The sequence below is a fragment of the Pongo abelii genome, chromosome 6, assembly GCF_028885655.2.
Source record: "Pongo abelii isolate AG06213 chromosome 6, NHGRI_mPonAbe1-v2.0_pri, whole genome shotgun sequence".
Taxonomy (NCBI): Eukaryota; Metazoa; Chordata; class Mammalia; order Primates; family Hominidae; genus Pongo; species Pongo abelii.
The window spans coordinates 61,912,560-61,938,465 of NC_071991.2; the positions used below are offsets into that span (position 1 = coordinate 61,912,560).

At 41.7% G+C, this 25,906-nt stretch overlaps 1 protein-coding gene across 4 annotated transcripts in view; it reads right to left on the bottom strand.

The window, feature by feature from the left end:
* Positions 1-3,762: 3,762 nt before the first annotated feature.
* Positions 3,763-25,906, bottom strand: part of GPNMB (glycoprotein nmb) — a 28,483-nt gene continuing 6,339 nt past the window's right edge. Inside the window, exons 2-11 of one of the 4 annotated variants that reach the window (XM_002818149.5) lie at positions 25,430-25,582; positions 24,580-24,723; positions 21,811-21,984; positions 18,699-18,857; positions 18,072-18,389; positions 12,251-12,349; positions 10,877-10,979; positions 8,732-8,940; positions 5,258-5,351; positions 3,763-4,807 (exon numbers count right to left, since the gene is read on the bottom strand). In XM_002818149.5, coding sequence (XP_002818195.2) covers positions 4,648-4,807; positions 5,258-5,351; positions 8,732-8,940; positions 10,877-10,979; positions 12,251-12,349; positions 18,072-18,389; positions 18,699-18,857; positions 21,811-21,984; positions 24,580-24,723; positions 25,430-25,582 — 1,613 coding nt within the window. In that variant the 3' untranslated portion in view covers positions 3,763-4,647. Of the gene's footprint in view, positions 4,819-5,257; positions 5,352-8,731; positions 8,941-10,876; positions 10,980-12,250; positions 12,386-18,071; positions 18,390-18,698; positions 18,858-21,810; positions 21,985-24,579; positions 24,724-25,429; positions 25,583-25,906 lie in introns of all 4 variants that reach the window. The other 3 variants (XM_054559395.2, XM_063725734.1, XM_054559396.2) reach the window with 3 other exon arrangements.

Consider the following 25,906-nt stretch of genomic DNA (forward strand, 5'->3'; position numbering starts at 1 on the left):
CCCAAATTCCAAAATGCCTATGGGAGAGCTCCAAAGAAAAAATTTATTCCAGAATTTCAAGGACAATAGGAATGGCTGTTCAGTTCTAAGCAGCAGAGGAATTGTCCGTGCAGATTAAGCTGAGGCCAGTGGGGTTGACCAAGATGGGGGACTCCGGGTCAGAGCTTAGCGCTCTCCCTGCAGTGTCACTTGTGTGGTGACATGTTACATTAGTCTGGAATCCAAGCTCTATGAGAACAGAGTCCTTGTGTCTTTTGTCACTATTGAGTCCTCTCCTAGACAAGAGCTTGGGACATACTGGTGCCTAGTAAATGATAGCTGAGTAATTGAAATCAGTCTGCAAGGGGTGATTCCTGGGAGCTGAACTCTGATTTTATTTATTTATTTATTTATTTATTTATTTATTTTTGAGACAGGGCCTCACTCCGTTACCCAGGCTGGAATGCAATGGTGCACTCTCAGCTCATTGCAACCTCCTTCTCCTGGGCTCAAGCGATTCTCAAGTCTCCCGAGTAGCTGGGGTGACAGCCACCTGCCACCAAACCCAGCTAATTTTTGTAATTTTAGTAGAGACGGGGTTTCACCATGTTGGTCAGGCTGGTCTCGAACTCCTGACCTCAGGTTACCTGCCCACCTTGGCCTCCCAAAGTGCTGGGATTACAGGTGTGAGCCACTGCGCCCAGCCTGAACTCTGATTTTTTAAGGTAACTATTCCGGCAGCTTTGGAACCATTCTTTAAAAAACCTTAAAGGATTTTCCCCCACCAAAAGCCCCATCAGAATGTGGTCACCATCACCCCTGGATGACCATCTTCTCATCTGCCCTTACACTGTCACTCTGGTTTGAAGTTGCTATACATTCTGAATGTAATGAGTGCATTGAACGTATTGCCCTGTAAACTATTAAACAATTGAAAATTCAATGAGGGCAACCAATGTCTATAAATGAGTCAGAAGTGTTTAAAATGCAGACATTTAGAAAAAGTCCCAAGAATAAGAAATTCCCAGAATAATTTATTACCTACACATTTCAATTTTCTTTGGAAGTTCTAACTCTCAACAAACATTAATCAAGTCATCTCACTATCTTTTAGGTTGTTTCCCCCGTTTCACAAATTGTGATTCAGCACAAGTTAAATGACTTGTTGCTGGGGTCATAGGGATAATATAAATCTAAATAATTCACTATTTCAGCCCTCTCTTCTGCCACTTGTTAGATTGAAACTGAGGGAGGTTTGATGAGGATTTTGACCTGCTTCCTCAACGAATGACTGTCTGTTTGCTGCTCTCTGCTACCGCCTGTTGATGAGGGAAGGGAAGAGCGGATTTCAAGACCAAATTTCTCAAAGTTAGTTCCTTCCACCCAGCAGTAGCAGGATTATCTGGAAACTTGTTAGAAAGCCTTAAGGGGCCTCACCCCAGAAAAGTGAATTCGAAGCTCTGGGGGTGGGCCCAGCAATGTGTGTTTTAACCAAACTTCAGGTGATTCTGCTGCAATTTGAAATTACTTTTCTGCTTTAGGTACTAATGTCTTGGCCTCCTAGTCATTATAAAGATGATACAGCCTCTCCACACTGCTTCCGTCCTCAGGCCTCACATGGAGTACATACCACGATGCCATAAACAGGGTGCTTCCATGCCCACTCATTCAGGCAGATGGATGTGCCGCAGCCCTGTGAAGTAGCCAGGGAGGGCAGACATACCCACTTTACAGATGAGGAGACTGAGAAACGAGAGGCTCAGGAAGGGGCAAACAACTTGCCCAGAGTTACTCAGACTTCAGTGGCAGGGCTGGATTCAAATAAAGTCTTCTGTCTTCATGTCCATGCCCAGAGCTTCGGTAGTCACTACAAAGCAGGGTGGTTCTACATTCAGGGCCAGATAATTGTTTGTGTTTTTTTGTTGTTGGTTTTTTTTTGTTTTTGAGATGGAGTCTCCCTCTGTCTCCCAGGCTGGAATGCAGTGGTGCGATCTCAGCTCACTGCAACCTCTGCCTCCTGGGTTCAAGTGATTCTCATGCCTTAGCCTCCTGAGTAGCTGGGATTACCGGCGTGCACCACCACACCTGACTAATTTTTGTATTTTTAGTACAGACGGGGTTTTTGCTGTGTTGACCAGGCTGGTCTCGAACTTCTAAGCTCAGGTGATTCACCTTCCTCGGCCTTCCAGAGTGCTGGGATTACAGGCAGGATCCACTGCGCCCTCCATGGGCCAGATAATTCTTTGTTGTGGTGGTTGTCTTGTAGATCGTAGGATGTTGGGCAACATTACTGGCCTCTAACCACGGGATGCCAGTTGTATCCCACCCTAGTTGTGACAACCACAAATGTCTCCAAACATTGCCAAATGTCCTCTAGGGGGCAAAATCACCCCTGGTTGAGAACCATGGCCCTACAGTCATCGTGTAAATGGGGAGAAATCTCAATTCTTGTTCTGCAAATTTTACACTCTTTGGAAGCGATTTTAGAACAAATAGCTGTATTTTTTTTGGCCTCTAGGTCATCCAGGAAATGAAGAACCTAGACTAAATGTTAATCCCCACAATACCTTTACCATTCCTTAAGAAAATTAACAATTCTATAATATCATCTGGTATCCAATGTATACTCAAGTTTCCCCAGTTGTCCCAGGAATATCTTTCATCGCTGTTTTTTCCTCAAGCTAGGATCCAATGTAGATTCTCAAATTGCATTTGGTTGCTATGTCTATTTTGTCTCTATTAGTGTAAAACAGGCAAACTATGTCCCATGGGCCAACTCTGGCCTACCACCTGTTTTTGTAAATACATTTTTGCTGGAACACAGCCAGGCTCTTTTATTTACGTAATGTCTGTGGTTGTTTTCACGCTACAATGAGAGAGTTGAGTAGTTGCGATCGAGACTGTGTGGCCCGTAAAGCCTAAGAGATTTAAGTACCCAGCCCTTTATGGAAAAAGTTTACTAAACTGAGACCTAGAATTCCACCCCCTGCCTTTATTTTTAATATGATACTGATTACTCAAAGAGTCCAGGACAATTGCTTAATGAAAATCTCTTATTTTAGATTGATCTGATTATATACATTTACACATTAAACTTTTATTTGAAGTTTCACATATGATGTGATTGTGTGTATATATATAGATATCTTTCAGATATCTATATATATATACACACACACATATATATATATATCTTTTTTTTTTTTGAGACAGAATCTGGCTCTGTTCCCTAGGCTGGAGTGCAGTGGCACCATCTCGGCTCACTGCAGCCTCGACCTCCTGGGCTCAACTGATCGTCCCACCTCAGCCTCCTGAGTAGCTGGGACTACAGGCATGTACCATCAGGCCCGGCTAATTTTTGTATTTTTTGTAGAGACGGGGTTTCATCATGTTGCCCAGGCTGGTCTCAAACTGCTGACTTAAGCAATCTGCCTGCCTCAGCCTCCCAAAGTGCTGGGATTATAGGCGTGAGCCACTGTGCTCAGCCCTATATATATACATGTAGTTAGGTAAAAAATATTTATGAGATTATCAATGCTCTGTGAGACATTGTTAAACAACTTTTTACTTGTCAAAAACTATAAATGAAATTGAGGCTGGGTACAGTGGCTCACTCCTATAATCCCAGCACTTTGGGATGCTGAGGCAGGAGGATCCTTTGAGGCCAGGAGTCTGAGACCAGCTTGGACAATATAGGGAGACCCTCATCTAAAAAAAAGAAACAACTGTAAGTGAAATTGAAAAGCAAATGATGAATCAGAAAAATAATTACAATACCAGGTCTTGTGTCTTCCCACACTTTATTTTTCAGGAAGGAGAGAAAAAGAATGTCATGTCTAACATATAGTAGATGGTTTTAGTTACAAACAGAGTGAAATCCTTACTGATCAAGTTGCCATGAAAAACCAGGGACCCCATCCTTTGGAAAGTCATAATATATGATTTCAAATATGTGCAGCGATTGTACAAAAATTTGGAAATATACACAAGAGTGTCACTCAGCATCATGCCTGGTATATAAAAAGCACTAACTAAATGTCCATGGACTAAATGAATATATGAATATCATTTCTTCACTCAGCCAAGCAAAGCAGGTTGTCACCAAAATACTCCCACCCATTCATGAGAGTAGTGTTTTTTGTGAGTCTAACAAGTGTGCACATCATACCAAAGGCTTGGGCCTGTTATTGTTCCATCAGGAGCTCATGAGTGTGTATTGAAGTGGGATTCAGTTAGCTTGGAACATGATCTTAGAAACTGGACTACATTGGTTTTATGCATATAGTTACATGGAAAGCTGAAAGTACCCTGCCTCTCCTTGCAGTTAACCTGGGTTAGGCTCTAATCAATAGTAGTTTCTCTCCTTACTCTTGGGACACAGTGTTTCTATCCTACTAGTTACCTAAGACTTTATAAGTGAAACATAACAAATAATGAAAGGAAGCCTTGCTAAGTTGCTTTTATCAGTTTCACAATATGGCTGAAGCTGCCTGCAGTATAATCCCTCTCCCCATCTCTAAAATGACATTTAACCTATAAAAAATTCAACTTCCCCAAACCACAATATCTATTTTACAATAATCTTTAGGAAAAAAAGGGTTAATAGCCACTCCAGCACATCTCACATCAATGGCACTGAAAAGTGAGCTTCAGAAACAAGGTCGAAATTTAAGAAACTCCTTTAAATTCTTGGTTTTTGAGTAGCGGATCCTTTTCCTGGTTTCCCGGGAAGAACACGGCTTTTGCACGGTTGAGAAAGACACTCAGGCCTTTGCTTCTGACCACATTGCCAGGACTATTTTCTATTGGTTTGTATTCCTTATGTTTTCTGAAAACAATCTGTTGGTTAGTTATTTTTAAAAGATCTTCAGTTGAAATATACTACTTTCTACAATCTTTTTCATGCCAGGTATAAAAGGATTCATTCCATTTAACATGAGCGACAGTTTGCAAGACACTGATGTCTTATGAAAGTACATTTATTTACTCTTGTTCATGCAAGAAATGTGCCTGCTTACTATAATTTGAGATTATCATGTTAAAATTAAGTTGATATAATTTTGTAAAGTTACTGAGATCTGGTAGCATTTTTTAGGATTAAAAACAAACCACAGCAAGATTAACAGGCCAGTTTGGTATTCACCATTCAATGGAATATTTTCCTCCCCCACACAAAATGTTTAAAAGCAAAAAAGGGGAAAATGCCTATTTATACAGAGATATATTCACTTTTGACAGTACACTGTAGTGATATAAAGCGTAGGAACCAAAAACTTACTTGTACACCAACAGGGAGATCACAGTGACAAATATGGCCAAGCAGCCAGCGGAGATCAGGGCACTATTTGCCATCCTTAAAGGGGAGGCTGGGTCTTAAAACAGAAGCAAGAGCATATTAGTTATGTCTTCCACCTAGAGGACATGCCGCTTATAATGCCATTAAATAAATGAGGAAGGGAGCATCACAGAAGATATATGGCTCCCTCTGGGCTTTCAGTAATCTTTTCTATTAAATAATACATAGTCTTTGGGTCAGCTTATCTTCTATTTAGAGAATGAGTCAGCATGTCTGGAACACTGTGGTAAGGGCTCGGGGGAGAGATGTCACGTCCTGGAGACACCTGCTCAGGTCTTGGGTGACCCAGTAGCGCCACCGTGGGGAACGGCTCCTGTGATCAGGCGGCCGTGCCTCCAGCTTCCTCTCTCACCACTTACTTCTAGCTGTGCTAAAAATCCTGAAAATTGGCCATATTCCCCGTGCTCTTTCAGACCTCTGTGCCCCCTTACAGGAGTGCCCTTCCCCGGCTCATGCCTGTAATACCGGCACTTTGGGAGGCAGAGGCAACATAGTGAGACCCCATCTCTACAAAAAATTAAAAAATTAGCCTGGCATGGTGGCGCATGCCTGTGGTGCCAGCTACTCAGGAGGCAGAAGTCGAGGATTGCTTGAGCCCGGGAGGTTGAGGCTGCTGTGAGCCATGATTACCCTATTGCACTGCAGCCTGGGTGACAGAGCAAGACCCTGCCTCAAAAAAAAAAAAAAAAAAAAAAATCACCACCTTTAAAGTTTTCCATGTAATATCTGTCACTGCTCACAGAAGCAGGGACTTCGTTGTCTTGGTTTCTACTCTATCTAGAACTGTATCTTCTGCCTAGAACTGTGCTGAGCATGGAGTAGATGCTTAGGGATATTTGTTGAAAGAATTGCAGGTGCTTCATGAATATCCATTGAATCGATACATAAAACTCACTTCAGCTAAAAGTGTATAGGTTTGCCTTTGAAGAATGATCTATTTCTGAAATTCTGCCTTTGAAACCCAAGCTATTAAGCTATAATCCCCACTGAATTAAAACCTTTCCTTCTGAGCTCTCATTTTCTCTTTCGCACTCTCTCTCTTTTTCTCTCTCTTTCTCTTTCTCTCTCTCTTTCTCTCTCTGTCTCTTTCTCTCTCTCTCTCTTTCTCTCTCTCTCTCTCTCTTTCAGACAGGGTTTTGCTGTGCTGCCCAGGCTGGACTTCTGGGCTCAAGGGATCCTCCCACCCCAGCCTCCTGAGTAGCTGGGACTACAGGTATGTTCCACTGTGCCTGGCATTCTGAGCTTTCTTTATTTGGCTTTTGAAAATGACTCAGGTCCCACCTAAAGTTATCACTCACTACAAGAAGAATTAAAGGAAAGCAAATGTCTGAAACATCTAATTCACATAAGAGATCAGTGGTTTGCCAGTGAAGAGGAAGCGTAATAGAATGAATTAAGACTCCAAAGGTAATTCTAAACAACCTTTGAGCTGTGGCAGCACTGGAGGAATAACATTAGCAGCTTCTGATGATGACTTTAAAGTCCATGGCCACTTGGATGCAGAGGTTTTGGCTCCCTTCTCCAGTTCCCACCCTCCCCGGCTCTCCACCCAGGCCCTGATACACCTTCCCGGGCAGGAAGCAGGGCACCCTTGTATCGCTGGTTTTGCTTTTAAATCTGCAGGTAGGATATCACCAACAATAAGCCCTCACACAAATAATTAGATGTAGGATTATTTTCTTTTAATGGGATTAAATCTCTTCTTTTAATGGGATTAAAACTGCCCTTTATATTATTAATGAGGAAATTTTTTTTAAGTTTTTTTGTTGTGTTTGTTTGTTTGAGATGGAGTCTCACTCTGTTGGCCAGGCTGGAGTGCAGTGTCTTCATCTCAGCTCACTGCAACCTCTGCCTCCCGGGTTCAAATTATTCTCCTACCTCAGCCTCCCGAGTAGCTGGGACTACAGGCGCCCACCACCATGCCTGGCTAATTTTTGTATTTTTAGTAGAGATGGGGTTTCACTATGTTGGCCAGGCTGGTCTGGAACTCCTGATCTCAAGTGATCTGCCCACCTTGGCCTCCCAAAGTGCTGGGATTACAGGCGTGAGCCACCACTCCCGGCTGGAAATATATGTTTTTGTTTGTTTGTTTGTTTTTGTGGCTGGAAATATATGTTTAAGAACATATTACCTTATGAGATAGGCTTCAAGTTCAAAGGAGTTATAAGTGAATGAGCTATTAGATTGTACCTGACAATACTCAAATTAAGGAGTGAAGTAAGTGCTTTAATGCAGGGGTCCCCCACCCCCAGACCGACGGCCAGTACCAGTACGGGTCCTCAGTCTGTTAGGAACTGGGCCACACAGCAGGAGGTGAGCAGCAAACAGCTGAGCATTATCTCCCAAGCTCTGCCTCCTGTCAACTCAGTGGCAACATTACATTCTCTTAGGAGTGCAAACCTTATTGTGAACTGCACATGTGAGGGAGCTAGGCTGCATGCTCCTTATGAGACTCTAACTAATGCCTGATGATCTGAGGTAAACAGTTTCATCCCTAAACCATCCCCCACCATCCCCGTTACATGGAAAAACTGTCTTCCACAAAACAGGTCCCTGATGTCAGAAAGGTTGGGGACTGCTGCTGTAATATGTACACAACTTAGTCTTTCCCTTTCATCCTACCACGTAGCACTTCTTCTAAGCCACAAGTAATATCTTACAACAAAGTTGATTATCAGTGACAGTCAGCTAGGGCCATTAGGGTAGAGCCCTAATATGGAGGTTGGGGGAAGTTGGATGCCACCAGTAAATGCAAATTTCTAAATGAAATTCCTTTGTCTTCTTTGTTAACATTGTACCTTTCCAAGCATTCAGAGGGAAGAGAGTAGTTTTTCTGGTGAAGATGTGAGGAATAATAAGTTGGTTTGTTACTGTGTTCTGTAATGCTTGGTGGAGTTTGGGAAGGGAAAGAGAGGATGCATGGTAAGTTAGAAGGGACCAAGGAGAACAGCTTGTGTCTCATTTTTCTTCCAGGCTTCATATCTTTGCTCAGGTGGATTTTCATGAAAATGTTATATCAGCCTCTCCTTTGTTGTTGTTTCATTGGAGAACATTGCTATTTTTTGATATTGGCCTTTACACTTTCTCCTTGAAATACAAATCTATTCAAGCGTGCAGTGATCATATCCCATTGTTACTGGTGCATGATCACAGCTGATTTTTTTCATCAAAAGGCTTTTCTTTGGCCACTATTTCACCAGATGTCTCATCACTTCCCTAAGTAGATTTGCTGTTGGATTGTAATGCCAGTCCTCAGATCCTTATTAATAAGAGTTCAATGAATTTTGTACTGAAATAAAATTAAACATTGAAAACAAAGGCCTAAATAGCTTTAGTATGGGATACACACTTTACCTGCAGTATGAAATGCTCATATGGCCATAAAACAAACCTCACCTGTGTCAGGAACAGAAATCAGGGTGCTCGTGAGAGCCAGGCTTGTGTCATCCCCCAGGGTGAGGTTCACACAGTATGTCCCAGACCCATTGAAGGTTCGTCTCACTGTCAGCAGACACATCTCATCCACATCCACAGGGCTGCAGACTGTGTTCTGGGTGATCTCGCATGTGGGGTCGGAAATGATGGTACAGACCTCCGTGGGAATGCTGTAACAGCGGAGGTGGGTGAGGACGCACAGGGCACAGAGAGGGGGAGAGAGGAAGGTCAGATCCATTTTACAAAGGGAAAGTCATTACATTTCTATGAAATTGAATTCCACCTCACTGTTACTCAAACTATAAGATGCCGAATTGTTAGTCTTATAATTTGCTCTTAAGCAAGCCTGTGTGCTGAGCATCCTCAGGAAAGTGAGGCCCTGGGGTGGAGGAGAAAAAAAAGATCTCCCCCAGGGGAAGGGGCTGATGGAAACCACGTGAAGCCCAGCTCACTCCCTCTACATTCCTTCTACACCCCTAGAATGTTCGAAGATACAGATAGCTTGGGTGTTAGGCAGACATATTATTAAATGCCATAGTTGGCCCTGCCTAGGTTCCTGTAGAAGTGTAACAGCAACAGCAGCAGCTGTTTTTGCAGGACTTATTATGTACCTGGCACTGAGTTTTATTTATTTATTTATCTTTCCTCAGAGACCTTTGTTCTGAGTGAGTTTTAGCTATATAACATGATCTTGCTTATTCCTCTCAATAGCTTTTTTTTTGAGACAGAGTTTTGCTCTTGTTGCCCAGGCTGGAGTACAATGGCATGATCTCGGCTCACTGCAACTTCCGCCTCCTGGGTTCAAGAGATTTTCCTGCTTCAGCCTCCCGAGTAGCTGGGGTTATAGGCACCTGCCACCACTCCTGGCTAATTTTTGTATTTTTAGTAGAGATGGGGTTTCACCATGTTGGCCAGGCTGGTCTCGAACTCCTGACCTCAGGTGATCAACCGCCTCGGCCTCCCAAAGGGCTGAAATTACAGGCATGAGCCACAGCGCCCGGCCTCTCTCAATAGCTTTTTGAAGAAAGTAACATTACCCCAGTTTAACAGATGATGAACCAGCTCAGGGAGAGAGATTAACGAGTCCAGGTCATACAAGCAGACAGGGGTGGAGCTGGGACTTGAACAGAAGAGGTTTGACTCATCTGTCCTTGATGCTGGGCTACCTGCCATTGCTGTCCTGACCACTATCTCATGGCAGCCTTCTTGGACGGAGAGACCAGGCTCTGATGCTGGGCTCATGGGGCGGGGCCTGGGATGGGGACAGTCCCTCTTCTCACCAGCCAGGCCTCTCGCAGCAGCTTCACTCCCTGGGTCAGCTTTCACTCTATTTTCTGCCACCCTCACCCTCATTCTGGTCCTCTCCCCAGGGTGGAGAGCTTCTTAGCTCTTCTCTACCAAATAAGGCCACATCTTCATACCACCTCATTCTCCTGATTAATTTATGTATTTACACACATATATATTTTAATCAGGTAATTTATATATTATATGCAAATGATTTGCTAATGTATATTTAGTTAATCGATATAGTATTTATATATTCATTCATTTATATTTAGTTTATTACATATGGTCATGACCAAATCATAGGAAACCAAATTATATAATGCATTGGAAAGAGCTTTGTAAATTCTAAAGAGAGAGGATTATCAGGCGTTGCTATTAATGTTAGCATAGACAACTTCCTGGGAGCTTAAGAGCACTCCTGTGAGCTGCTCTCTGCTGGCTACCAGCATTCCATTGGTAGGCAAGTTTTGTGATCACTGGTGGCCTCAGTTGCCTCATCTGTAAAATGGGGAGGCTCATAGGATTGTTGTGAGGATTCAATATGAGAACAGGTATAAGGTGTTAAAAAATTCAGTTAAGTGTTCCAACAGTTATCATAATTATTCTCCCACTTAATTGTTAAAGGTTTCTCAATTGCTCAACTGTAGCAAAACATGTGTGTGCTTGATAGCAGCACCTCCTAGGGCCCTTCATGTCTAGGGTTACCAGTAAATAGGAATTCAAATCAACTTAAAAGGGGTAACTGGTGGTCAATGCCTTTGTTCAGACTTGAGGTCCTCACTTGACCCATGCCTCTGTCAGAGATAATATACTCACCTCCCTTGGCAGGTCACGACAAAGTCTATTAGGGAGCTGTCAGGCCATGGCACCGGCATCAGGACGTCTGTCATCTGGATGATGTTAACCTCTAAGATTCCCTCTAACAAAATAACCGCCAGAGAAAAACACATCGAAATACAACAGAAATTAAACAAAGCCAAACAGTCACTCTGGTATAGATTGAATGTTTGTGTTCCTCCGAAATTCATATGTTGAAACTCCCAAGGTGATAGCATTAGGAGCCGGGGCCTTTGGGAGGTGGTTAGGTCATGAGGGTGAAGCCTTCATGTGTGGGATTGATGCCCTTATGAAAGTGACCCCAGAGAGCCCTTTTGCCTCTTCCACCACATGAGGACACAGCAAGAAGACTGCCATCTGCCATCTATGAACCAGGAAGTGAGCCCTCACCAGCCACCGAATGCGCTGGTACCTTGAACTTGGACTTCCCAGCCTCTAGAACTACGAGAAATAAATTCCTGTGGTTGGTTTATAAGCCACCCAGTCTATGGAATTCTGTTATAGAAGACAGAATGGACTAAGGTACAGCACTTAATATATCAAAAAGTGAAAAAAATTAAAAAAGGAAGACAGCCCTCTTGCCATACAGAAACACATCAGATCTGGCAATCTATCCCCATAGCTTAGGATACATATCCATGCAGCATTTCCAAAGTAAAACTGAACTGTTTTTCAGTCCAACCTAGATTTTTGTTTCTAGAGCCTTTGTGTGCATCAGAAAGTAGCACTCCATCTTGGAAGGTGTTTCAGGAAAAGGTAATCCTGAGCAGACGCAGCCCCAGGCTCAGGCCTTGGCCAGCTTCTCAAGTGGCTTGGACTCAGGGGACACTGCTTGGGCTTCCACCTCCATCCTCACTCCCAGAACCGGTGAGCACAGGTTGGGCTTCAGTTCCCCTCTGTCTTCTCTGTTGTATGCCTTAGAGCTGTGCCCAAATGCACAGCCATGTGTGGTGGGCTGCTCTTTCCCCTTTTCACATACAAGTCTGACTTTGTGAAAATTAACTAGGGGAGGACAGTGGAAATTGTAGGAACTCGATGCTAGCCTTCTTTTACCCTACATACCCCATTCAGATGGCTGGGCTGCAGAGGCGGGATACAGGCCCAGGGCAGGCTCATTAGCATGTGGCCTTCACAGAAGGTTTATTTCCACCAGGATGTGGAAGGAAGGCCGGGGAGGCAGGTGGGAATCCAGAAATGAGTAGGGTCTTTGCTCTTGCATGTGTGGTGTCATCTTAGACAAGCAGAGGGGTGCCCTTACCACCTACCTCTACCCCTTCAGAGTTAGCAAAGAGAGTGGGTGACCCTAGGTGGAGTCTAGCATCCTTCCTCACTGGTCTTCATCTTCAGCCTTACCTACAATTGTGATGGTGGCTTGAAAGTGGCCATATCTGTTAATCTGGCAGTTTTCATCAGGAATCTTACTCAGCTCCAGGGGGTTGTCACCAGCAGGTCCTGGGGTGTTTGAATCATAAGATTTTAGAGTAGTTGCTACGAACATAAAAGATACATGTGATATAATAAAAAATCTAAACATTTGCCATTTGCTTTCTAGAAAAATATCAGGAATGCTATATTAGGAAATTGTTATAGAAATTTGAACTAAATGTGTCATAATTTTTACACAGATGTGAGAGCTATAAGAGATTATAATTGCTAAATTATGTAAGGAAGCATAATCCCACATTTTGTGTGAACACAAGAAGCAAATAAGAGGTTGAAACTGGCCGGGTGCGGTGGCTCACGCCTGTAATCCCAGCACTTTGGGAGGCCGAGGGGGCAGATCATGAGGTCAGGAGATCGAGCCCATCCTGACTAACACGGTGAAACCCCGCCTCTACTAAAAAATACAAAAAATTAGCCAGCCATGGTGGCAGGTGCCTGTAGTCCCAGCTACTCGGGAGGCTGAGGCAGGAGAATGGCGTGAACCTGGGAGGCGGAGCTTGCAGTGAGCTGAGATGGCGCCACTGCACTCCCGCCTGGGCGACAGAGCGAGACTCCGTCTCAAAAAAAAAAGGTTGAAACTGTATTAAAATGTGTGATACAATGGTCATGAAGAAATGAACCTGGCCATAGTAGATGAAGTTATATTTTAATTTTGGAAGCAGGTATTCTGGGCCCAAATTCCAGCTCCCCTTGTTTTTAGCTACTTGAGACCATAGGCACATCATTTAATCTGTTTTTGCCTCTATTTGCTCATCTGTAAAATAAGAACAATACTTGCTGTCCTCTGGAGGCTGAACTATGAAACTTAAATGAGATAAAGTATAGAAAACCTGCTGCTCATCACTGCTGCAGAGGGAATACTTAATAAATCACAGTTTCTTTCTTCCAGTAATATGGGAAAAGATCATTCTCTCCCTGTTTGGATGTCTCACAGCTCCAAAGCTTAAATTCTAAAAGTCTTACTGTGACGAGCAGAGATGTGAGGAAGGAAAGGAGGGAATACAAGACATTTTTGAAAAATAAGCCTTGAATATAATTAGAGCAAAGAATCTAATGCCCTATTAGTTACAATTTAACAGACTCTAATTAAGACATTGCTGCTCCTTTAGCAAGATAAAAAGTCTAGAAAGAAAATAACGATACTGAAAATACAATCTTCTTTTTAATTTCAAAAGACATGTGAAGTAGACTCAGTCTTGGGGAAGGACATCAAAGCCTCATAAGAGCTGCATCTCTAACTTAGTGACATGTGAGTGAAGCCGGCTGGGAGATTTCTCCAGGGCTTCTCAGAACCGTCAGCGGGTGAACATCCCTGTGATTTTCCTGTGCCCAGAGCAGGCTTCTCAGAGCAGTTCTCAGAACAGGTCCAGAAATGACTGCTCCATGGCACACACTTTGGGAAATGCTGCTCAGGTAAAGCCCAGAAAGGCCCGGACACTGTGTTAGATCGAATGCAGTGGTTTACCAGCAGGAAGGGCTGTGGTAGCCTCTTGGGAATGTCCCTTGAGTTTCATATTAGTCCTCTGGAAATGACAAGACAGTCGTACTGTCTGTCCTGAGATTCAAATGATCTACTCTATAGCAATAGGATTGTTTGTGCAGGGCATTCGAGTTCAGTAGCTCTTCTCCAGAAAACCATAAAATTTCTTCTTTTGAAAGCTCTTGACAGGCAGAATTTAGTTGTCAAGTTAGAGAATGGAATCACAACCCTGCATATTTAAAAATAAAACTTCTCTTGTTCTGCATATACTTTAGTGCTAAAAATGAAGTAAAGCTTATTTTCTTAAAAAATGACCAAATAATAAAAGTCAGTGGTTCTACCTTAGATAGAATGCTTTTAAAATGCATATGGAGGCCGAGCATGGTGGCTCACACCTGTAATCCCAGCACTTTGGGAGGCTGAGGTAGGTGGATCACTTGAGGTCAGGAGTTCGAGACCAACCTGGGCAACATGGTGGAACCTAGTCTCCATTAAAAATAAAGAAAAATTATCTGGGCATGGTGGTTCGCATGTCTGTAGTCCTGGCTACTAGGGAGGCTGAAGCAGGAGAATTACTTGAACCAGGAAGGCAGAGGTTGCAGTGAGCTGAGACTGCACTACTGCACTCCAGCCTGGGCAACAGAGCAAGACTCTGTCTCCAAAAAAATAAAAAAATAAAAAAGCATATGGAGCTTCGCAAACATTGTGTCTATAAAGTCAAGGTATGATTCAAGGGCTAATGGAGAGAAACGCACACCTTAAAAGACAGATGAGAAAGAAGGTCAACTTCATCCTTAATTCAGTATTTATGTCCCTGTTGCCCAGAGAGTGGTGTGAGAGCTCTTGATCCTCTGGGAAAGTTCTCTATGATATGATGTTATTTTATAGAGAGAGAGAGTATTACAGTAATTAGCATCGATCTTACAAAAGGTTTTTTTGTTTGTTTGTTTGTTTTTTTCAGATTTGTTCACAAGTCTGAAAAACAAATAATAGCACTGTTAGCTAAGGGAAGAGAATTCTGTGACTTAAAAATAGCACACATGCATCTGCCCTCGGATTTAAACCCACCTACCTGGGTCACCTCTTCAACTGGCTTCTGCCTCACTCCTGCATTTGCATTTGATTTCTATTTTCGGCTGTGCATTATTAAGAAGCCACTTACCAAAGTAGAGAGAACATATTTTTTTGGCCAAACAATAATATAATACTCGGTCATCCAAGCCCTTTAATATGGCCTGTACAGCTGGAAATGCTCCCTAGAAGAGACTCCTTTTAGAAACGTCCCTCCTCGCTCTCCCTAAGAGAGATGCTGGTTTAAGGCATTTTGGGGTTGATTATGATTGATCTAACATCTTTAGATAAAGCCAGGCAGCTTTCCTTCGCAATAAAACTTAACTAACTTGTAGGGGTTGCTAGTTTATATCTTTTTTTTGAAACAGAGTTTCTCTCTTGTCGCCCAGGCTGGAGTGCAATGGCGCAATCTCAGCTCACTGCAACCTCCACCTCCCAGGTTCAAGTGATTCTTCTGCCTCAGCCTCCCAAGTAGCTGGGATTACAGACACTCTCCACCACACCCGGCTAATTTTTATATATTCAGTAGAGACGGGGTTTCACCATGTTGACCAGGCTGGTCTCGAACTCCTGACCTCAGGTGATCCACCTGCCTCGGCCTCCCAAAGTGCTGGGATTACAGATGTGAGCCACCACGCCTGGCCCACTAGTTTATATCTTATGGTCTTAACTAGGGAGAAATTACAACAGAAATTTTAAATAGCTTTTCACTGGCTTCAAATATATTTTTAAAACATGCTATGATATAAATAGTTTATAAGAAAAACAAGCTAGTTTAATAAAAATGCAATTCAAAGTAGACTAACATTAAATAACCTAACATTAAGTCTTTTACCATTCTGGAACTTAAATATTAAAGGCATCTGTAATTTATTTTGAATTTTATACCTGGTCCCCTTATTTGTAAAGAAGATCATTAATACTTGTAGATAAAAGAATTCCTTCTCCTAAAGGATTACTAGAATGAAGCTGTATATTTAAAGTTGTTCAATACAGTTATAATTGTAGTTGGAATTAGGATTAATCTAATCATCTATCAATAAGAGAATGGTGGGCTGGGCACGGTGCCTCACGCTTATAATCCCAGCACTGTGGAAGGCTGGGGTGGACAGATCACCTGTGCTCAGGAGTTGGAGACCAGCCTGGGCAACATGGCGAAACCCCATCTCTACTAAAAAATAAAAAAATTAGCTGGGTGTGGTTGTGCATGCCTGTAGCCCCAGCCACTTGGGAGGCTGAGGCAGGAGGATCACTTGAGTCCAGGCGGTGGAGGTTGCAGTGAGCCGAGATTGTGCCACTGCACTCCAGCCTGGGTGTTAGAGCAAGACCCTGTCTCAAAAAAAAAGAGAATGGTGAAATAAATGACAGTAGATACGTTCTATGGAACACCATGCAGCCACTGGATAAAGTGAGATAGATTTATATGTATTAACAATGGAAAGATGTCTATAATGTTTGTTAAATTAGAAAAAGAGCAAATTGTAAAACAATATGAATAGCCCTCTTGTGTAAATGAACCCATTTACACAACCAAAACAACAAACCTTATGTGTATATATAGTATATGTTTATAAATGCATAGAAAAAGATCTGGAAAGAAATCTTCCCAATTATTAACAGGGTTTAACTCTTGGGAGGAGAGTATGAGTGGGGACTTTTGCTTTTTACTCTAGACATCTATATTGTTTTAATTTTTACTAAGGAACATGCATAAACTTTGTAATTTAAAACATTTTTGAGATAATCAAAATCAGTGATAACTTGTGTTGTCTTGACTTAGATATGCTTGATTTAACAAGTTCTCATTTTATTACTAACATCTTATTGTAAAACTTTATAATTTATAACAAACAGGATTTTGTAAAAACAAGAAAAGAAGCCCCAGACGTCATGATGGACCGTCGTGGGCTTGGTCCATGGCGCCCTCTTGTGACCAGTGAGAGGATGTCGGCCTATTGCTATCCCCAGGATCCTGGGGTGCTGAGTGCAACTGGCCCAGTGGGGAAAGGGTGGTGATGGCATGGGGTAGCGTGGGGAATCAGATGGAAGCCAGTGCTACCCAAAGTGGCCTCTTAAGGACTTCTTGAATGTCCCCAGACTATTAATACAGGGTGGTATTGAATTAATCATGCCTTATATGCAGCACAGTTTTATTTTTATTTTACTCTTTTTTTAAAATTATACTTTAAGTTCTAGGGTACATGTGCACAATGTGCAGGTTTGTTACATATGTATACATGTGCCATGTTGGTGTGCTGCACCCATTAACTCGTCATTTACAATAGGTATTTCTCTTAATGCCATCCCGCCTTCCTCCCTCTACCCCCTGACAGGCCCTGGTATGGATGTTCCCCACCCTGTGTCCAAGTGTTCTCATTGTTCAATTCCCACCTATAAATGAGAACGTGCGGTGTTTGGTTTTCTGTCCTTGTGATAGTTTGCTCAGAATGATGGTTTCCAGCTTCATCCATGTCCCTATAAAGGACATAAACTCATCCTTTTTTATGACTGCATAGTATTCCCTGGTGTATATGTGCCACATTTTCGTAATCCAGTCTATCATTGATGGACATTTGGGTTCATTCCAAGTCTTTGCTATTGGGAATAGTGCCACAATAAACATACGATGCAGCACAATTTTAATGTCAGGAGTCACTGCAGCTTGCTAACCCAGACATACTCTCAAGCTGCATTCTTTCTTGGACCATTTGGAAATTGCTTTCAAGTACAGCTGTGTTTTCATGGACACTGGGTGGGTGTGGGCAGGGTAGGGAAAGAAATTAGTGGGGGAGAGGAAGGAACATAGAAATGGCCTGATTGTTTATAAGGAGCCAGTGTGCCTTCTCATAGCCATAAAAAATGGGAGATAAACAAAAATGTGACAGAAGAGGGGAGAGTGTGTACACATAGCAGGGGCCAGTGCAAATGAGGAGGGTCAAAGAGCTTTCTACAAGTCACTGAATTCTATTTGCAAAGTGACTTTAAATACATTCTTCCTTCTTCTGTGTTCTATAGGTGTAAAATGGTGATAACTTTGCTTTAAAAAATCAACAGGTAGAAAATGGAATCACCACAGAGTCCTTACAATATCCCCTTAAGGAGGGATTTAATAATATGACGTACGTGAATATTTTGTTAGCCATTAAGGAGCCCCCCTCAAAGATCACTGCGAAACCTTACCTAAAGAAGGGGTGGGTTTTGGAGGTCTGGGTGGTGGTGGCGGTGGTGGACAAGGTCCTGGTGCTGCAGCTTTCACAGTGAGGTTAAGGCTGAAGGTTCCATTGAGCACATACGTGTGATTCACAGTATGATTGGTGGAAACAAACAGGCCAGTATTATCCCCGAAGCTCCACTTGTAGTTAATGGTAGAATAATTGAGGAAGTGGCTAGGATCATGAATCAGGACATCAAACAGAATGGGGAGATCTTTGAGGAAGGTTTCATCGGATGAATTTCGATCGTTCTTCTGGGACATAGTCACAAATACAGGAATCTGATCTAAAAGATACACCCCCCAAAGAAAGAAAGAATGCATGACTGCTTGATTGTAAGTGGAGGGCTTCGATGATGCTTTTAGGTTGAAATATTAAAATGAGGGATAATTTAGCATTATTTTCCTTTTCACATGCAAGTTTTCTGGGGTTTCCCTAAGCTATTCTGGAAAACAGTTGAACTACAACTAATTAAGGTTAGGTGGGCCAGATGAATCGTAACCTAACCCCGAACACTTGGCCTTAACTCTTTTTTAACCCATTGACGTCAACAGAATGAAGTGCCTCATCCTCAGTTAGAGTTCACACCACTCACCTGTTACCACGTACACATCTTTCACTTGTGCGATGGGAACATATGCCCGTCCATGTCTTCTGTAGACAGTCACTTCCATGAGTTGAGGCCCAAGTGTCACATTGGCTGTGTTCACAGAGACTCTCACTGAACATCGTCCCAATTTCTGGAAATACTGACCTTCGGGAGGACGGAAATTTTTAGTTATTGGCTGCATTACATCATCATTATAGGAAGCTGTTCCTTAAAGACTAGCTACCACCATTTATAGATTGCTCTGAGGAGGGAAAATAGGATGGGCCTATGGTGCTGCTTCAGAAAGGGAGATGGTGCTCATTTTAATGTAAAATCTTATAAAACAAACCCGCAGTTATATACATGTAATTGTATATAGTTGGTTAAAATAAAAAAAGCTGTTTAATTTTTTTTAACAGCCTTAGCTGTTAAACTAAGGGCTAACTGGCATAATACAGTTAGCCCTTAGTTTACAAATAAATGCTTTTTGTGCTAAGTAATTTGGCACTTGAAATACATGTTTTCCCCATAGAAAATACATTTAATATAATGATGAGGTGTCCAGAAGAGTTAAAAAAATTATTTATCAAATAACCTACCTTATTTTTGTTACTATTTCCGCTATATTATTAAGTGGATTTTTAAAAGGGGACTGGAATCCTCCATCTCCTAATAGTATTTGTATATAAAAATACAGCAAGTGGCTAGGCGTGGTAGCTCATGCCTGTAATTCCAGCACTTTGGGAGGCCGAGGCAGGCGGATCACGAGGTCAGCAGATGGAGACCATCCTGGCCAACATGGTGAAACCCCGTCTCTACTAAAATACAAAAAATTAGCTAGGTGTGGTGGTGTGAGCCTGTAATCCAAGCTACTCAGGAGGCTGGGGCAGACAAATTGCTTGAACCCGGAGCAGAGATTGCAGTGAGCTGAGATCGTGCCACTGTGCTCCAGCCTGGCAACAGAGCGAGACTCTGTCTCAAAAAAATAAAAATAAAAATCCAGTAAGTGATGAAATAGAGGATGGCAGACATAAAACAGAATGGAGTGGTTCTACAGGCACTTTCCTAGGACACCCCGAGTCATTCCTTTTCTTTCTCCAACCCTCCCTGCTGCTAGCTAACAGGTGGAAGTAATTCCTCTCCTTCAGGAGTCAAGGACATTTAAACAAATTTTAAAACTCTGTAACTCCTCTTACTATCATTCCCAAATCAAGAACTTTTCTAATCCTGCCAGGGGGCCTGGTTTAGACCTGTCACTGACTGGGTATCTTAGGTTGAATGCTTTCGAGACCGGGTTGTTTCAAGACCCCGTTTATCACACCGTCAAACGTGTGAGAAAAACACACTGGTCTCTCGAGGGATGTGTGATTTGGAATCCTCGTTCACTTTGAGATGCAGGGGTAGTTCCATCAGAAGTTATAAGGGGAAGGGATGTCTCTCGGGGTTATTCATGAGGAAAATGTTAGTTTCAGCTCTGAGAGGTGAGACCATACTTAGTTGAGGGAGAATATCAGTTAACTCTGAGACCTCAGTGGAAGACAGAAATTCAAGGCAGTCTTGTTAGACAAACAGAACAAGTTCTAGGCTGAAAGTTGATTTTAAATACAGACATTTGATCTGGTTAAGTTATTGGAATGTTTACTAGGCTAAAGAGTCCGGGAGTGTTAGTGAACATAAGTGACTCCATGCAAAATGTCAGAATTCTGTCATGAGAGTGACAAGTCAAAAAAATGTTTGGTGAGTTGGCTAATGGGGTCGTAATGGCAGTGAAAAATAAGTTAGCTTTAAGGCAATTGATTTATATAGATGAGCATAATATTTGACATAACTTATACTCTGTTCGATGGGTATGTATTGTTAATATTTTGTCCTGATTTGTAAATAAGTTAATTGAAGGAAGAGGAGCTCTCTCTAATCTGTGATGAAAGATGAAACATTTAGTAATCTGGAGGCTGCTCGATTGGTAGCAGTTTTCAAATACTCAGTGCCAGGTGGCACCTAGTGACATTTTAAACTAAGAATTTAGCAGCCTAATTAATAATAAGCTAAATTTGCTCCTTTTAAAAGTAATCATTTCCCCAATAATAAAGCAAAATGAATACCATTTGTAATTTAAAAAAAGACAGAATGGGCTAGGTCAAAGCGGAACAGTAGTTATTTTATTTCTACACAATGAAATATTGTGCAGCCATTAAAACAATGTATAAAAATTTAAAAAATCATATCATCAAATGCTCATGATAGTAAGCAAAAATGTGTATGTGATCTTAATAATGATCTTAATAAATACTAGCAAAGAAAACACCATAATAATTAACAATGATAATCTCTGGTGTTAATTATGGATAATTTTTATTTTTTATTTGTACCTTTTCTGAGGATTTCCTACAAATAAATAGCACATGCTTCTTTAAATCTTAAAAATTCTTTAGAGAACATAAAAAAACTAAAGAATCAATAAATGAATGCTCATCCATGTGCCATTCTGTTTTTTGTTTGTTTGTTTGTTTTTCAAGATGGAGTCTCACTCTGTTGCCCAGGCTGGAGTGCAATGGCTCAATCTCCTCTCGCTGCAACCTCCACCTCTCGGGTTCAAGTGATTCTCCTGCCTCAGTCTCCTGAGTAGCTGGGATTACAGGTGTGCACCACCACACCTGGCTAATTTTTGTATTTTTAGTAGGGACGGGGCTTCACCATGTTGGCCAGGCTGGTCTTGAACTCCTGACCTCAGGTGATCCACCAGCCTCCGCCTTCCAAGGTGCTGGGATTACAAGTGTGAGCCACATGCCCGGCCTCCATGTGCCATTCAAATAAATAAGTGTTAGCATTTTTTCTTGTTATGGTTTTAGGTAGAAAAAAATTAAGTGGTTTTATTTTTTGAAAAAGGGCTTAATCTTTTTGTTTTTCTCTCTTTTTAACTCTTCGGTGTCCTAGAGATTTGGCAAGGTTAACCAATATTTCATTTTTATCTCTCACTGTTCACCCATGCTAAGGAAAGTTAGCAGGGTGACTGTTATTAACTCTCTGTGTTATCATTCTCAATTATAGAGTAAGAAAAGAGAAGGTTGAAATTTTAAGGAAAGGTAAAGAAGAAGCTTAGGGGTTTGTAAAAGCCAACCAAGTGTGTGGAAGACGTAGACGAAATTCCATCTTCTCCATCCGGGGTGGTGAGGAAAAGGTTTCCCATCGGGGAAGACGTTATGATGGCTTTGGCCAGTGCCATTTTCCCCGTCACTGTCCTCTGACCATGCTGTCCAGTTGTAAACATACGGATCAGCAGATAAACCAGCCTCTAAACAGAGATAGAAACCAGCCATGAGTGTTATCTGGGCTCAGAAAACCCAATGTGCATGCATCACTGAATTAAACACTTTTTCGTATTTTTTTCGTAACTAGTTTAAATGTAGTTAGACAACTAAACACTTAATATGTAGAATTCATCCAATAGTACGCTTATGACTTGTGCACTTTTCTGAATTTGCTATATTTCAATGAAGATTTTATACAGAGCAATTATTCAGAAAAGTCCAATGTAGAGATATCATTTAATGTATTTTTCTTCCTATTGGGTTTTCAAATCACAATCCTATTCAAATCAAACAGAGATGCTTTATCTTTTTATTTTGACACACTCTATCTGTAGGTTTTTTTCCTGACCCACTTGACATCATGACTGTTTATTCATAAAGACTCCAGTACACATGTCTAAGAATAAGATCATTTTCCTACATAGCCCTGACGCCATTATAATATACAAACCCCAATCAAGGTTTGTATGTTATACTTGGCTGTTTTTGATGCTTTAAATGATTTTTTAAATCCCTCTTTCTCTCTCTAGATGTACATAGATAGATATAGCTATCCTTGTATCTACATATGGCTATAGATATATGGAAAGAAGCAGTTATGACAAAGTGCTAAAATTGTTGAATCTAGGTGACTATAGTTAACAACAATTTGTTGTAGATTTCAAAACAGCTAGAAGAAGGATTTGGGCTGGGTGCAGTGGCTCACACCTGTAATCCCAGCACTTTGGGAGGCCGAGGTGGGCAGATCGCTTGAGGTCAGGAGTTCGAGACCAGCCTGGCCAACATGGTGAAACCCCATTTCTACTAAAAATGCAAAAATTAGCCAGGCGTGTTGCATGCGCCTATAATCCCAGCTACTTGGGACGCCGAGGCAGGAGAATTGCTTGAACCTGGGAGGCGGAGGTTGCAGTAAGCCAAGATTGCACCACTGCACTCCAGCCTGGGTGACAGAGTGAAACTCTGTCTCAAAAAAGAAAAGAAAAAAAAAAGGAGAAAGATTTGGAATGTTCTCAACACAAGGAAATGATAAATGTTTGAGGTGATGGCTATCCCAGTCACCCTGATTTGATCACCATAAATTGTATGCATGTATCAAAATATCATGCATAGCCCAGAAATGTGTATGATTATCATGTATCAATAAAAAATTAATCAAAAAATGGGTGAAAGATCTGAATAGACATTTCTCAAAAAAGTCATACAAATCGCCAACAGTATATCATTGTTGGTGGGAATGTAAATTAGTACAACCACTATGGAAAACAGTATGGAGGCTCCTCAAAAAACTAAAAATGGAGCTACCATATGAGCCAGCAATCTCACTGCTGGGAATATATCCAAAAGAAAGGAAATCAATTTATCAAAGAGATGTATGTATTCCTGTGTTGCAGCACTATTCAAAATAGTCAGGATATGGAACCAAATGAAGTATCCATCAATAGATAAATGGATAAAGAAAATGTGATGGAATATTACTCAGTCATAAAAAGAATTAAATCCCATCATGTGCAGCAACATGGATGGAACTGGAGGCCATGATGTTAAGTGCAATAAGCCAGGCATAGAAAGACAAATGCTGACTGGACACGGTGGCTCACGCCTGTATTCCCAGCACTTTGGGAGACCGAGGCAGGCGGATCACGAGGTCAAATGTTTGAGACCAACCTGGCCAACATGGGGAAACCCCGTCTCTACTAAAAATACAAAAATTAGCTGAGCATGGTGGTGGGGGCCTGTAATCCTAGCTACGTGGGAGGCTGAGGCAGGAGAATCATTTGAACCTGGGAGGCAAAGGTTGCAGTGAACCAAGATCGCACCATTGCACTCCAGCCTGGGTGACAGGGCGAGACTCTGTCTCACCACACCTGGCTAATTTTTATATTTTTAGTAGAGATGGGGTTTCACCATGTTGGCCAGAATGGTCTTGAACTCCTGACCTCAGGTGATCCACCTGCCTCGGCCTCTCAGAGTGCTGGGATTACAGGCGTGAGCCATGGCATCCAGCCATTAGCTCCGTTTTTTGAGCATGTACCATTCTGACAAGATAATTTCCCTTGCTGTATTTGTGCCTTTGGTCCTCTTTAACATAGACAGAGAGCTTATTTCTTTCACTAAGAGCAAAGCAAAACCAAAATATACACATTTTAGCATTTGCGCCAGGTACACAGCATTTGCTTAAGAAATCCTTGTCAGCCGAAATTAGACTGATCAGCAAAATTCTGTCAAATTGGCTATTTTTTGAGTAGCCAAAAGAGTTCCAAGTAATAAAAGCAAAATCTGAGACTCAACAAGGTATTCTCTGTCCAATCAACTGGACACTAAGGAAAAGCAGGTGGTGATGTGGCTTTTGAAGAGGGCTCCAAGCAGGGGAGAGCCACCAGTTTGCTGCAGTAGGTCTGGCTGACGTTGATGTTGATGAAGGCACTGGGTAGCACCACACACTCACTGTCTCTGTCATCCAGCTCATGGAGTCCAGTGGCAAGGGATGACAGCAGCATCTGGCACTTACAGAAGTACCTGTGACCATTAAGGTTTAGAAACTAGGTCTCCAGTAGTTTAGGAGAATACTGTGTTCTTACCATTTCTGCAGTTCTTCTCATAGACAATGTTGCCATTGGCATCTTCCTTTTGGCATCTAGGGAATACCAGGTTCACCACAAATGTTATATTTGAGCCCACGAGGGCTGGTGAGTCACTGGTCAGGACCGCCTGCACACAGCCTCCTAGGGTATAAAAAAGTGGGGCTCAATGATCCAGCATCTTTCTCCTTTCATTCATAAACATTTAGAGGTAACTTTATTAATAAGGACCAGAGGACCCATATGCCTCTTTATAATATATTAAATTTATATTTTGTATTCCTCACTTTAGCTTTCAGAGTACAACACTCTAGAAGATAAATTAAAAAATAAATCAGACCAGTTAAGAATTCTCTAATCACAGCAAGAACATTTACCTACGATAATAAAACAAATCAGCTCAGTTGGGTTAAGGAGACAAGTTTTAGAAGTTTATATTTTTAAATCTCAAAACCAATGGCTGAAGGATGCATTCTTTCATCTAAAAAGAAAGATTTTCCGTTTCTGATAAGCCACACCTTTGAGACAGTAAAAATGGCTTTGGGGTGACTGGGTTTCTGAAGATGATCATTCCCAGGTTGGTTAAATAGGTTTAAAGCTAAATCTGCTCACTCTTCAAAAGCATTCCAAGAGCTACCAGTGTGGAAATTTCTAAGGAGATTACTTGTGGCTTAGGAAGTGATAGTGTTGGGCTAAAAATATTGCCAAATCCAGGTGCCTCCCCACTTGGTAATGAGAGCACTGTCATTCGTGGAAATGACGTGAGCCGTGTGATCTAAAAGGCTTTACCATCTATAAGACTTACTGAAGTAGGAAATTGCAGGTGTTTGGGTTGAATATTTAGACTTACCCTTCCAGGAGTTTTTCCACCTCATGTCTCCCCTCTTCCACACTGGGTAGAGTTTTTCATTCCAGTCATTTTCGTCAGAAGACCAGCCATTTAACTGATTGTGCTCCCTCATGTAAGCAGAAGGTCTTTCATTGCCCAGCACATCATGAAATCCTGTATCAATATTCGAAAAACAAATTCCATTCTTCATTTAGTAATCACCTCACAGTGGTTAAAGAAACTTTTTATTTCTTACTGTTGAAAAGCACATACATAATATATTCAGTGCATCAAGTAAACAGAGGGTGCTTTGTTTTTTAAAGGAAGTCTCCTGGAAATACCTTGATTACAAGCATTCAGACCCTATGTCTTTATGAACTTTAAATGAATCAAAGAAAAATTTTGAAAGTGAACATTTTTTAGCCATCACTTGGCTTCTCAATACACATCCTCTGAATATTTAAATTCGATACAATATTATTAGGAAAACACTGATGC